Consider the following 15,000-nt stretch of genomic DNA (forward strand, 5'->3'; position numbering starts at 1 on the left):
TCTGGCGCAAGAAGAATCGGTGGGTCCGCGTTGGCCGATTATCTGCAAATTGGCTCCACACATTCTCCCCCCATGTTCCTGTGCTCTGCCTCCCGTGCTCCCGGGTGAGACCAGTTGAGGCCCAATTAATGGCGCTGGTAGGTGCGCTCATGGGATCGCTCGGGTTCGCTCGTGTCCTCGATGGCCATGCGTAGGAGTTTCGCCAATGATCACCGGCGAGGAGTGATGTTACCGGTTTTTTAGATGCAGCTGAGGTCGTAGCACGACTACGCGCCATCTCGCGCCGTACGGTACGGGATGATTTTAATGAACTTTACACTCTCGTCGGATTCTCGGGAAACCCCGCTGGCAGTGGGATGATAATGAGTGTACCACGGCGAGGGGAGGGCTCTTGTGTGTAGGTATCAGCGTACACGTTCCGGATGTGGCTGTTCGAAGCGGTTCCTGAGCATTCTGTCCTGATTGCCAGTGATGAACTTATCGAAATGGATTTGTAATTGAAGATTAACTGATTGGCTCACTGTCGTTATGGCAATGAACCGATGAAGCAGTTCCGTTAACTAGAAGGAATGATATTTAAAAGAGTTTGCAATGAGTTTAACGTTAATCACGCGGACAAGTGATTTAAACTATTTTTTTGTGAGAGATCTGCAAGAGACGAACCTTCTCTCTTCTGAAAGATGCTCTCGGTTGCCGGTGTTATTGACTTCACATGTTCGCCTTTTCCAAACTTTTGAGCCATTTTACCAAATTGTTAACGGTGCATTGATTGCGTTCGTTTTTGTAAATGATCATTTTTTGCTGCATTTAAAGATGAGCTGGGTGGTTTTCCACAAAATATGCTATTAAAACTTAGGTTTTTTTGTTTCCCATCCCTAGACTATTGAAACGCTTCTATTCTTTTGTCCTACTAGCAGGGAGGACCTTTATTGTGTAGTAATGATCAAATATTTGAAGTAATGAATAATATTCGAACTTTTAGTACAGGTTTGGGAAAAAACTGCTTAATTATTATTCTCAACGCGTAAGCAAAGCGTACGTGTTTTGCTGTGTTAGCCAAATCTGTTGCAGCCTTACTACAAGATTATAATCTGCTGCGCGGCACTGCATACGGATAACGAACCCGAAATGAAAGAGTCCCGTGAGTAAAGCATAAAAAGGGATTTTCCTTCCATATTTAAGCGCACTCGGGAGTTGCTAGATAAGCTCTTCGTCTACTTCTGCGTCTACTGCGTCTAAAAGCTACTTCTGTGACATACACACACACGCCGTTGCATAGCAACACTCCAGCGGCCCAAGCACATGCGTTTTCATTCATTGCGCGGAACGTTTTTTTTTCGTTTTTGTTTCGCCTCGCGCTATCTTTGCGTTGATTTGAATCCCGTGTACTACTCCCGTGCTACGATGCAAATGTGAATGCACCAACCTACACCTGGATCTCTGATACCGCGGGCAGCAGAGCATCTCAACCTTATCCTCGTCGGCCCCCGGAAGATGGCAGACTGGAGATGGAAGAAAGTAATTAAAATTTATGTGTTTCACCGCATGGAGGCGCACAACGGAGGTATCATTACAGTGCCAGGGGCCCCGTGAATGGAACGTACTCTTTTGTGTGTGTATGTGTTTATGCAACAACCGACGAGAATATGAAAGCATCTCAACGTATCCTTTTCGCCCGATGAGCGATGGGACCAGCGGGTTGGTTTAATGTTTATTTTTCACTTTCGGTTGCGGGACGGGACGTATCTCCCTCCCTTCGTGTGGTGCGCTAAGAAGTGCGGACATTAAGGATGCAGAAGAAGAAAAGATGGTTCGCAGGAGGGCAGGAGACGTAGGATGGTGTGGCCCGTTTCGCTTTCATGACGTTGCACGATAAAGCACGCCATGGCGGTCCAATGCTAAAAATCCCCTCTCCCCGCACACACTCCACTGGTTGTTCGTTTGAAAGACGCACTTCGCAGGACGGAAGATGTCCTCAACCCACACAACCACATCCAGCATTGCGCAATCGACGTGCGACGACATTATCCGTTTCACTTCACGCGATAGGTTGTTGCCGGTAGCGGTCCCAACGCTCCAACAAGCATTCGGCTTGATGAAGCAGTGGCGGCAGTACAACCGTTCAGCTCTGAAGTGCTCTACTGCGGCCGGTCCATTTAGCTCGTGAAGAGTGTCTCGGCTTGAAAAACGTTTTTCTTCTAAACGGCACCGGGGCGAGTGTCTCGCTGGCTTGCAAAAGAGAACCTAGAACTTAGGTGCCTCTGCTGCTGCTGCTGCCTTCAAAAGACTGCCATTCATGAGGGCATCGGCCATTGAAGGAATTCGCATATTGTGCGCTGCTACACACTCCTTGCCTCCTTGCCCAGCAGTCGTCAGACGTCCTTTTAGCTCCATGGCTCCATTACATTTACCATCCTGTAGAACGTGTAAGTCGCGTCTTCGGGTGATTCATCTATGCTGCCATTCCTAGACTCCACTCCGCCAGTCTCTACTGTCTACATACCGCGCGACTTATGGAACTGAGGAACCCCGTAAAGTGAACCCTGACCAACGATCATCTTCACGCACAGAGCAAATGATGCAGCAACCGTAAAACCTGTTCGATGACCATACCGCCAGATCCGTCATGCCGCGGGTGCTGTGCTTTACGGTGGCTCAACTTTGGCCACGGCCAAGAATGCCAAGCGAACAAAGCACAAGCGAACACACCACCGCATGCTGATGATCACCGTTTGCATCGCTTGCGACGGACGGGAGCGAATGCTCGCGCGGTCCGTTGTTGTTTCTTGGTTCGATCCGTGGTGAGCACTCGCTCACCATTTATGGGAACTGTCTTGATGGTGGTGCGCGCGCGAGCGGTGGAGTGCTTGCGAGCGACTGCGAGGAGGGATCGAGACCACCCTGGCTGAATAATTTTGCCCTCCGACGACGACGACGACGACGACGACGAGGACGCTCGTAGCCTCGGGAGATGCGCTGGATCGCGTCCACCGTTTGCACAGCCAAGGTGAAGGAGTAATTTGTGGTAAAAAGAGAGAGAGAGAGAGAGAGAGAGAAAGAGAGAGAGAGAGAGAGAGAGAGAGAGAGAGAGAGAGGCGTGCAGCTGCAGAAGCAACAGCAACAGCAGCAGCAACAGCAGCAGCAACATAACTACTGATCGATGCTGCGTTGATGCCAAGGGAAATTTAGAATGAAAAAGTATGAGGTCCCCGCCATTGCACCAACCATTGGTGTGTTGGGGCTCCTGGATCGGTCGATGGTGTCTGGTGTCTACTGGTCTGCTGATGGTGTGAACAAATGGGTTTTTTGCCGGGTCAAAGGGAACGGTACTAGCCGGTTTTCGATAAATAACAGCTCCATAACAGCACGAGTGCAGTTGGAAGCCATTTTTGAAAAATGATCATCATTTTGATTTTAGATAAAGTAGGCGGAGATCCGTTCATCGAAGTGCCGCTATGCGATTGCAATATTCTGTTCCTTCAAACCGTAAACCATGATGAACTGGCCCCAACGGTCTCAAGCACTGCCAGAACGCTCTTTCAACTGACCCCATCCGGTACTCTCCGGCTGCTCCGGATTGCATCGGAAGCATCCCTTTACGAACGAAACGGAGGAAGGTCAGTCCACAATCGGCTCATGCTCAATTAGCATTTCAAACGCATTGCTCGGTATAAATAAATGCAAAAAAGTAGCAATTCCAAACCTCACCGTCGTTTGTTTGTTCTGTTTGTTCTGCCCCGATCGCACGAGTCGTTAGCGCAAAAGTAAACCTAATTACATCCCCCGTACTTCGCGGTTGATTTCCACGCGGGAAAGGAAATCCTTTGGGGGGCTGGGAATTTGCCGGCTACACGGACAAAAGATGCACGTTTATAAAGCGTGAAAGCGCGCGAGAGAAAGAGAGATAGAGATAGATAGATAGAGAGAGAGAGAGAGAGAGAGAGAGAGAGAGAGAGAGAGAGAGAGAGAGAGAGAGAGAGAGAGAAAGCGATGAAGAGGCACTGCTCGAGGGTTACGACAATTGCCCCCTGGCCGCGGTTGGAGAAGGAAATGGCAATGGCTGTTGGTTTGGAGCGAACCCGAACGAAAGCAGAACGAAAGCAGGACCGTAGAATGGACGAGACACCCTCGGATTGTTTCTACATTTCTTCGCGAAGATGTTGCGTGGAAGAAGGAGGCAGACAAGAGTTATGCTTCACCATTTTCCGTTAATTGCACGTTGGCAGCAGCAGCAGCAGCGATGAGGCGACGGTGATGCCATAAATTCGTACAATTCCCTGGCCCTGGCCGATTGTGTGTGGGTGCATGGCGCACCAGGAAGGGACCGGGACATTTCATTCCGTTCCACGCTGGCGTTAACCCGTGCTTTCCAATCTACGATATTTGCATCGAAATTTGTTTTTTATCTATTTAACAAGCGCCTGAACACACTGTGCAGGTGTAAGCGTAAATCAATCTAGCCAGCTTGATGTTATCTGTCGATGGTTTTGATTTGGCTCTACGTTGATACCGGCCCGGCCCGCGCCGGCATCCGATAAGGTGTGATTCTAATGAGCATATCATCGGTGCCTGACGGCGGTGATTGACAGATGATGGCTATCGCCCATTTACGTTTGTTGTGTCGCGAACAAAGCTGGTGAGGTTGGTTCGGTTGGTTCAGGATTGGCTGAGATGCATTCATTCGATCTGGCGGACCTGTTTGTAGTCTAGAAACCCAGGGACCAGAAAGTATGTCAGTGGCCAGACGCCAGATGAGCTGCCTGTCAGCTGGGAAGACAGGTGGCCTTGTATCTATTCCAGAATAAACAGAATTACTTTTCTTTGTTGGTGCTAGTATTGTGTACATGCTGCATTTTTTAAGAGTTTCCCTTGAGAGAAATTATTGTATTCAAAAATAATTAATAATGCCTTTAATTCCTACAAGTATAAAGAGTTAAACCAACCACTGCTAGTCACACTTGAATGCAGATTCATTGTTTTGAAGAATAGCTGTGTTAAAATCGACAAACACAGGTGCAAGAAATGTTCGAATTTATTGTCACAATTATCTTGTTAGATTCATGAAATAGCAAATCCATTTTCCCACGGCCAATTTAACAAAACTTCGGAAGTAAATTCGAAAAACTTCAACCAAAACCAGCATAAGAAAAGCATCTTGCATTCTCGATGAACAACACACACAACCTTGTTGCGATTTATTTCGCTAAGAGCCACATTAAAGTTCCCTCAAATAAGTTACAGTAAGGAGTAAATAGTGTGCAAAGCACCGGGATCCCAAAAAGAGTATGGAATGTAGTGAAGGTTCCGAGGGCCAAATACCGTACGCGCGGACGCAGTCGATAGCTCCGGTTAGCTCTGGCTGGTGGAGCTCTTCCCTGGTGCTGCCGTGTCGTCCGTTTGCTTCTTTGTGGATTTACGACCGGGAGTAGCTGATACCACCTCGCTTCCATCATCTTCGTCCTCGAACCGATACACCGGATAGCGGGGCGCAAACACTAGCGTTCCGAAAGACGGCGGATCGTCATCGTCCTCGATGTGTACCTCCGTACGATTCAACGATTGCTCAAACGTATGTGGAACTGTTTTCAGAAGAGAGAGATAGAGGAAGAAAGAGAAATGGAAGACAAACTAGATTGGAAGCTTCTGCTTCCGAATGGTGCCTGTTGTGTGCTTGTGCTTACTCGTGAGAGATTGTATGCTGGCGTGCTTCTTCGGTCCGCCCGATGAGGAGGAAGACGGTACGAAGTGTGCCTCCACGATGGACGCTCGTTGTTGCGTTCGGTTGAGCTTCATCAGCGGAATCGTACCGATGGTGATGGGTATCCGTACCCGGGGGCTGCTGGCCATGCCGAGCACCTTTGCCACCACCTCGACGTAATACTCGAGCCGTATGATCGTATCGCTCCGGGTCGGCGGTTCCGGTGGCACCAGAAAGCGCCGTTCGTAGCCGGCCGACGATTTGCTGTCGACGCCACTGCACTGGAACTTGGCGAGCGTGCAGCGCACCACCTTGGTCTGCTCGTACGGGCTTTTGCTGCGGTACAGGACTTTGCGGCGGAGCTTCAGCTTTACCTCCGCGATGCACTTGTTGCTGCGGTTCGAGATGTCGACGGTGGTGAGGATGAACTGGCCCGGGACGTACCCGGTCATCGGTAGCAGTACGTTGATGGTGAGCGGATCCGAGCGGCAGGGACCACAGCTGAAGTGCTTGATCTGCTCCTGTACCACCGCCACGTTCAGCGGTGGATCGAGCGCATTCAGGTTCAGCTGATTGACGACGGTGAACGCGATCTTGTACGTGAGATCGAACTTCCACGGTCGCTGCAGGACGAGCCGGACCGTGTAGCGGATGTAACCGTAATCACCTTCGAACGACGTTGGCAGCGTATGTGGCAGCAGGAGCGAAAACTTGTAGAGATGCCGCTGGGCAGGCAGCTCGATCGGTTCGTCTGCAAAAGAGAGGGGAGGACGAGGAAAGGTGAGAAGGGACGAGAATCCGTGGCGAGATTGTGAGCTGCGGGAGCTAGGCGTACGTACCCGTTTCCGAGCGTAACAGATCCACGGTATGGGTAAGGTACTCCTCGCGTCCACTGAACAGCACCGTCGTCCCGGTACCGTAGGTTTCCGTCCATCGTACGCACCCGACGCCCGTGATCTTTAGCTGCACTCCTGCACCCAAACCGATATCGGACAAGTATCGGACACACACAGACACGCGCACGGAGACACATTAATGGGGGGGAGAAAAAAAGAAGATACGATTAGCACGCGCACGATGACCACAACGATGACCGCGCTACACTACCACTAGCTACCGTACCTTTCACCTTCTTCGCCTTCGATGGCGTAAGATCGACCGTACCGGAGAGCTTCTGGCCGGCGAAGAACACATCCTGGGAGTTACCGTCGAGCGTAATCTTGCAAACCGTTGCTGGTGGTGCCATCGGCAACGCTGTCTGGCTGTCTGGCTACTTGCCTTGTGTTTCGTACCTGACCGTGGAGCAGTGACTGGCGCTGGCTCTCAACCTGCGACCGTAGCACCGTCGCTGATCGAGCGTGCTTATCAGTGGTGGCCACCATCAGTGGAGGAGTCTAAGGGTGCGTTCCCGGGGGGGTAGGGGCAACCGATAAGATTAGGGGAGCACTTTGGCGATATTGTGCAAATTCGTGCGCCATGGTCTGGGTTTTGTAAGATATCTCGATGATTAAAGGCATCGGATTTGGAGGCACTCTTCAGTCCACGCTTTCGGGTTGTGCTGTGTCGCTGTCCTGCTCTGTCCTGCTCCAGGCTGGCGGTGCTGGATGGCGGGAGTGATTTGTTTACCTTTTCGCTGGCAAATAGTAGTGACTCCGTTCGCTGGCACGCTCGCTCGCTCGCTCGGGCGGAAGTCAAGCCACACTGATAATCCGTGAATAGTAATGACGAGGCTGCGGTTACTGTTGCTGACAACGACAGGTAGTAGAGATAGATAACGGGCGTCTCCTTCCGCGGAGGTGCTGGAATGTCGTTAACCGCGTGGAACTGAAGGGAAGCCACGAATCGATCAATACTAAAGGGGTGTTATAATGGTTCCCAAACCAAATAAGTTACTAACACAAAAAGGGTTGGATTGTGTTTCTGTTGCCCCAATTGGGACAGTTTCAATTGTTAGGTAGCATCAGTTTTCATGTTTACGCTGCAACCGTAAAGCAGTTAAGGTTGATACCATAGTCTACTTGACAGCAATCGCGAATTACGAACTAGACATTCCCTAAGGTTCAACTTCCGATGACAGCTCCTTCTGTTTGAACGATCAAGCAGATAAACAAATCTTCCAAATTATCATCAGGAATGTGTAAAATATGCTCACTTAACACAAAGACGTTTAGCGTGTGTGTGTGCACACCGCGAGTGTGTTTGAATGTTAATACGCGTAAGGGGAGGTGCTCCCCTTATCTTGCTCATCATCATGTATCGGTTTTGCTGTGTAGAGTGTGTCTGTAGACACATTGTTTTCTTTCAAGCTATATTAAGATAACTCCAAACTGGGCTCTTGCCCAGAGCATTCCCAGCCAGCCAGCCGGCCAGCCAGCCAGCCAGCCAGCCGGCCGCCAGCCACTACACAATCGTTCAGTGTGGTGTGCAGCACTCGGGGCAAGCGGAACGGCGGAACACAATGTGTCGTCGTCGTCGTCGTCGTCGTCGTACCTCGTTACATATTTCATGTAAAATTCCAACGATCCCAAATATGGCACAGCCCAGGGGGGGGGGGGGGGAGTGAGGGGGGACCCCATTGCGCATATTGAGGTCTGTCGAACATGGCAAAGCTCTTAAGTGCCGTTACAGTGGCTGCAGCAGCCGGCAGCAGCTTCGACAGGACCGCCACAATGCTGCCACAATGCTGCAGGTTGTGTGGCTATATTCCCCTCAGGTTGCCCGAGAGTGTGGTGTGTTTTGTTCATTTCGCAGAAAATAAAACAAATTCCCCTGCATTCTTGCGTATCGTTGTTACACCCCGTACACCCCGAAGTAGATTTATGCACGCCAAAGCACCGCCACCACTCATCTAAGGTTCCCCCCCGAGAGAGAGAAACCGACAACTTGAACAACTGTCGTCGTCAACGGGCTCGCTGCTTCTCGGATGCCCGGACGGACGGAAGGACGGAGTCACTCGGCATCTCAAATGTACATAATTTGTGCATCCCAGAATAAAAAAGAGAAAGAGAGGGAGAGAGGGAGAGAGAGAGAGATAGGTTGCAGTTTTGGTGGGTAACCACCTTTCCCCTCTCTCCCCTTCCTGTTCCATCCCATTCCATGTGCGTTGCACCCTTAAATTGCAACGCTGTGCAATGTGTGTCGAGGTAGAGAACGAGATGCGTGGAATCGAAAAAGTGCCGAACAGGGAGTGCTGAACTCCTGATCGAAGGTGTCCCGTGCGGTCAATGGGACCGGAGTGTGTGTGTGTGCGTGTGTGTGCGCGCCCCAACATAACAGCAGTACGTTCGTTGACTGATTTTAATTAAAATAAATTATCCAACTGCTCAATCGGACTTCATCAGAACCCCATCGTCGTCGTCGTCGTCGTCGTCGTCGTAGTGGTCGTTGTCGCCGTCATCGACTTTTTGGGGTCTACCTTCTGTGCGGCAGCGAGCCGAGTAGTTGATCGCGACTACCGATTGGCAGTCTTATTCTGACGGTGGACAGTTTGGCGCAGATTGTGACATCTTACACGTTTACGCCGTTTGCACGTCCCGTAGCGATGAAGCATGAGAGATTGGGTCTCTCACCGATGTTGTGCTGGCTGGCTGGCTGGCTGGCACGCTGGCTGACTGGCTAGGCTCGTTTTTCATTCATTTGCGGAGTTGTTTGGAAGGAATGTGTTGCAACATTGAATTTGAAATGAAATACCATTTTGAAATACCTCCGGGACGCGTTGGTTAAACGTGTTTCTAGTAGAAACATTTGCATTAGCTCGAAAGGTAGCGCAACATTGAATGAAGCAAGATTTCAACAGGAACATTTGCAACATTACAATTTTAACGATAAAAGGAGCTGGTTTTGGCACACGGAGAAAAGATCAATCAACGTTAAGCAAACATTGACACACAAAACTAACTAAAAAACACACACACACACACATCGAGTCAGGGTGGAAGGAGACAGAAGCAACAGCACCAACAACAATCCCCTGAAAGCGCGTATGTAGCTGCATGTGTGCGTTTGTCAGCATAAGATCGAGTTGATAAAATTGTTGCTGTCCCCTGTCACCGGTCATCGGCGATCGTTTATGTGTGAGATCGTTATTCACGGTTTCACTCTGTATCGTTTTTCCATCATCATCCACCATCAGCCCTCGAGGGCGACTTTTCTTCCTCTTTCGACGTCGTGCTTTGTCTTCTTGGTGGAGCACCTGCAACGATGGGATCCTCGCGTACAGATCGCGTCGCCCAAAAACCCGTATCCATCGCCACCGCCATTACAAATTCGTGCACCCCGGAGAGAGATGCTGGTTTTTGGGGCGAATCCGTTACGATGCCCACCATCATCATGCACTGGTATATCCGCCATGGTATGGCATGACAGCTGGTTCTCAGGTCTGCGTAGGCTATGGGACCGTTTTGTTCCAGTCGTTGCCGCTTCATGTTGTTGCCGGTTTTTTTTGCATGTTCACAATTACACGCCGGGGCCGGGCCGTTATGTTGTCTTCCCATAACGGTCTGTTCTTTGGCAACTCCCTAAACGATGACTGTCTGTGGTAGGTCCTGCTGCTTGGCTTCTGCATCGGCGGCACCGTCACCGGCTGTATTCTCTTCGGTCGCTTCCGTTGTGATGATAACTCACAAACGGGTTTGCGCATTAAATACTATTTGAAGTGAATTCGTAACGAATTAAGGTGATTGTTTGCACAGAAAATCGTGAAAAGGGGTTTGATAAACATGAATAATTTTTAACTTTCGTTGAAATTGAATAAATTTGATAACTTATGGATCAAGTCAAGCAAAGTTGAGTCATTTCAGTGTAAAAAGAGACGAATTGCACAACGAATTGCACCGTTGCAACCGCCCATTAAACCGGCCTGTCTACCGGCAGCAGCTGGCAGATTCTAGAAATGGTAAAAGCCCATTACTCTCTGCTTGCGACATACGTTGCTGTGGTCAACCCACGATCAAAAATCCTATGGGCGACGGACCGAGTCGAGTGCGTGTCCAAGGTAGCGTGGATAGGATTACGGAGGCTGCCTTCTGGGTGCAACAGCGTTCTCATAGCCAACCGGAACTGCCACAAACTCCTGGCGCTGTCCGTGGCCCGTGAGAAGCGTAACTAAACCGATCCCGATTTACGTCGGACCCTATAATTAAGAGTTGGAGTAAGTAAATTATAATTAAAGAAACAAAGATCAGCCTGGAGTGAGTGAATGTACGACCAGTTTGATTAATAGCTCTGGTACTAAAGTTGTTGCCGTAAGGAGACCAGCTACTAGAGTGCGGTAGTTCGCATTTCGCACAGTCGACGACGATGTCAACAAGCAGAATGGCCGTTTTTTATAAGTCGCTGTAATTTGCACAACGTTTGCTTCAAGTATCACTGAATTGACGTAGTGTTTATGAAGTTGCTTGTAAGTGTTTGGTTCACACTTTGGGTCGGTCGTTATGGATTGTTGGGAAGGATCGCGACACAGTTACGGTTGATGATAATCGGATTAGCGCTCGATGACTAGAGAGATACTGACCAACTTTATCAGCTCCGTGCTGGTCGAATTCTATCGAAACTTTAGCCTGATTGTTTCTTAAAATCTAAGAAAGGATCATATCAGGGAAATTTCGGTTTCTTGTCTCGATTGAAGGATGCATTGTGATAAACACTTGAGACCTTATTGCTACGTCTTATGCTTGTTGTGCTACGTCTTATGCTACGTCTTATGCTTGTATGTATTTTTTTGACTAAATGCTTGTATTTATTTTTTTTTGCCTGACACGCAATCCATCTTGATCAAATCGGCCACACTCTAGCCGTGTTTATTGCCGAGGTCTGCGGCTACCACCGGTGGCCGAACATGTGCTGTGAAGCTGGTGTGCTGTAAAATCCGGAACTCGAGTGACTGTTCACTCTATTTATCACACACTTCAAAGCAACAGCCCCAGCCCTCGCTAATTGCTGCTACTGGAAGTGTTGCAGCTGGCTTCTCGTTGCCGCTACATGCAGCACGGTACGGTACGGTACGGGGGTTGTGAAGGATCGGCCCACTCTTGCACTGCACCGCGCCACCACCACCAGCGGCATCACAACGACAATAAGTCCATAAATTCCCTGATTTGAGGGAGCATTACAGTGTGACTGACGGTAACGGGTAGCGTGGGTTGAACTGGGAGTTAGAACGTACCGGTGCTTTGGGATTTTATGTTACATTCGTTTTTCGTGTTTCATTTGGCGAATCAATACTCGTCATATTTTTTGCCGCTTTTGCTTCTTAGCAGCTACGGTGGATGGAATTTTACGGAGAGTTTGAAGAACGATTTGAACACAAAAGAATAACGGCAGCTGGAGTTCAGAGTGTATGCGGCATGATTCGGTGCGGGATGTTTCGGAACGCGGTCGATTGCTGATTGCGTAGAAGCGCATGTAGATGATACTATGAAGTGGAATTTTGGTTTGAAGTGTATCGCACATGCACCGTAACCAGGTGCGTTCGGATATTTCCGCTTTTCCACTTAAAAAAATGGTAGTACGTACATACCAGCGATTTCTTTTCATTTTATTTCAATTGTTCTAGTTCCTGTAAGTGCCTTTCGGTGCAGTACAGATTTTTCTGTAAATTTTTGAATTGCTCCCTACCATCGGTCTATGTATCATTATCGTATCCCGGTATAAAAGGATTTGTCGGTGCATACCGAATCTACACTTTGGAGAAACACTGTGCATACCGTAATGAATACTGTTAACGCTAATTACGGTGCATTTCTTTTGAGCCACGCAAGCCCAGCAGCAGCAGCAGGGCAGACGTGAAAGCACAACAACCGACACCCCACAGTCCTTTACCGCCATTAGTAGGCAGTATCTGTACGGTCGGTGACTGCATCAAAGAATCACGGAATTTTAATTACAATTTTTCGCCGTTCGTTTCACCGTTCCGCGAGAAGCTTTCATCTTTGGCAGGTGAAAGAGAAGAGGGTTGAGCGGTGGGAGATAGTGAGCCCCCGAGCACCACTACTTGAGGAAATCCACGTTTAACAACATTCACAATTCGCCTCATGATTAGAATGCCAGTGATAGTACGCGCCAGACCGTAATTGATTCGCCTCCGCGTCATCATCCCCGTTCGGTGGCCTGTGTTTGGCTCTCTTGAGAACGGTGAAGATGTCTGGTGGTGCTGCTTGAAGCACCTTAGCCAAGAGTGTCTTAGGAGGGTGGGAGGGAGAGAGAGAGAAAGGGGTACGAGAGCGGGGTTGGGATACAGGTAGGGTATCATCAGGGGTGCGCGCGCCAACACAGAGATCGCTCGGTGGGATAAGGTGCGCTAACTAAAAGTCCTTGATGCAATGATTGCGGTCGTTGGTGAAAAGACGATACTTCCTTCAGGGGGTATGTTCGTCTTTGAAATCTACTCTCAAAAGATTTTTTTGTTGTACGTTTTGAAGAAAAGAAGGAGACTTCATTGCCGCCATCAGTGTTTTCGGGATTGCGCCTTGAAAGTGTTCAGCTCGAGGGAAGTCATATTCGCTAGGCTTAGCATGTCAGGCCACATAGAAGCTTTGTTAGGTTACGCTGTTACCGCTAGATTCTGTGTCGCGAATTTTAAAGTATTGTTTGAAAATTATCCCATTTTTGCATCGGAAACTCTTATTTAAATTTATCGTGATGCTAACAAATTAGTGCCATTGATGCAATGCATTTTATGTCTTATGTTTGTTTGAACATAATTGTTCTTTCGGTAAAGTTTGTGTTACTTTGCAATAATATTGGCTACGTACAATTAACCATAGGTTATTATGAACCACAATTGTACGTCTTCAGGTTTTTCCTATCCCATCCTTTTCAGGCTTCTTACTATCTGCAAAACAAGAATGCAACGAAACATAAGAGTTTCCCGTGATACTTAATTGTTTGTTGTTAATTTTTTATTTTTTAAATCTTATCTAATTTACTGGGATACTTAATTATATTACAGATTTCCTAATATGGCATTTGGTTTGGCTTATTGACTTAATAACTGAAGAATGAATGTGCTGAACTGACAATGTGCTGAATGTTTCATTGATTAATCCTACGGATTATGATTTCTCAGTTGTAAACATTAATGTGCATCGTTGCATTTCTTACTGTAACATACAGTAATCATCACTCCACGTTAAACAGTACAACAATCTTGCTTCTACCTATTTTCCGACTTTTAATCGTGAATCACAATAACTATTCATTATCAATTCTGTCCGCTGCACTCGCACCCGGTTTCTGCTGCATTTTTATGCGGCCCATAAAACCGTTGAACCAGTCAAACGGTCGTAACGGACGCTGACGAGCGCATCGTGGTGATGAGGATGGTGATGCCGCTGCTGCTGATGATGATGATGATGAGACGTTTACAGCTCCATTCGCACGATGTTTACACAGTCCCGCTGGCGAAAGACACTTGGCATATGTCATCCCCCTCAGGAGACCGGGAGGGACCGGGCCGGCCTTGTTAAACCGTTCGATGCAGCAGCCCGGATAAAAACACATGTACTACCACACACACACACACACACACACACACACGAGTGCTATTGCTCCCTTGCACTCCGTATCGGAACGGTCTCTGTTTGACCATGCAAATGAACTCATTTGCCAAGTGTTTGAGCTTTTTTCTCGCTAACGGTGGGCAGGACGCGTGGTGTTGCGAATCCATCCATCGCTTCACTAAAGACCGTCGAAAGCGTTGCCACCTGATAGGAACAGGACGATGAACTTGATGGGCTCTACGTTGTGATGGAACGACGCCTTCTAACCCCCCCGGGGTGGGAGTCTGAGCTGTGACAAGCGATGCTCGAGTTTCTTCCTGGTGAGAGAATGGTTACACTCGAGTAACGCTCGTATCGTATGGTATGGGAGAGATATAGACCTCCCCCACGACGACGCCACCGTGTCTAAACAAATACAGTCGAAAGTGGATCTCAAGATTGATTTTTAATGGTACCAACGCTGACGATGGTGCTGCTGCTGCACCGGTTGCCAGCCTCAGCGGTACTTTATCGAGCGCTACTTGACGTACGGCGTATGGCGAAACACTGCACGTCAGCATTGAGTGCTGTGCAGGCATCGCAAGAATCGCAAATTACTAGCCATCGAAGGCCCATCGCCTACGCAAGGATGTCTTCTTTTGTTTCCCATTTCCCTCGCACAATTTACTAATCCTCTAAGCAAATGTTAAACCGATTTGCCAAGGTTAACATGCAACTTCCAAACGGGGGAAACACGCGGACAAATGGTGGGTACCGTCTGCTCACTAACGTGAGCGTCAGGATCCTTCTTCAATCCTTTCACCT

General features: G+C 48.6%; 2 protein-coding genes across 2 annotated transcripts in view; one reads left to right on the plus strand and one right to left on the minus strand.

The window, feature by feature from the left end:
* LOC125955826 (uncharacterized) overlaps positions 1 to 15,000 on the plus strand; it is a 20,758-nt gene that overhangs the window by 2,085 nt on the left and 3,673 nt on the right. The gene's annotated exons all lie outside the window — the stretch shown is intronic.
* On the minus strand, positions 5,145 to 6,981 carry LOC125955820 (arrestin domain-containing protein 17-like). The gene is made up of 4 exons (XM_049687054.1): positions 6,821 to 6,981; positions 6,538 to 6,669; positions 5,682 to 6,449; positions 5,145 to 5,579 (listed from the first exon to the last, which is right to left on the minus strand). Exons 1-4 carry the CDS (start codon positions 6,942 to 6,944, stop codon positions 5,350 to 5,352), a joined length of 1,254 nt encoding a protein of 417 aa, XP_049543011.1. The 5' UTR covers positions 6,945 to 6,981; the 3' UTR covers positions 5,145 to 5,349.

This window comes from Anopheles darlingi, chromosome 3 (assembly GCF_943734745.1).
Source record: "Anopheles darlingi chromosome 3, idAnoDarlMG_H_01, whole genome shotgun sequence".
Taxonomy (NCBI): Eukaryota; Metazoa; Arthropoda; class Insecta; order Diptera; family Culicidae; genus Anopheles; species Anopheles darlingi.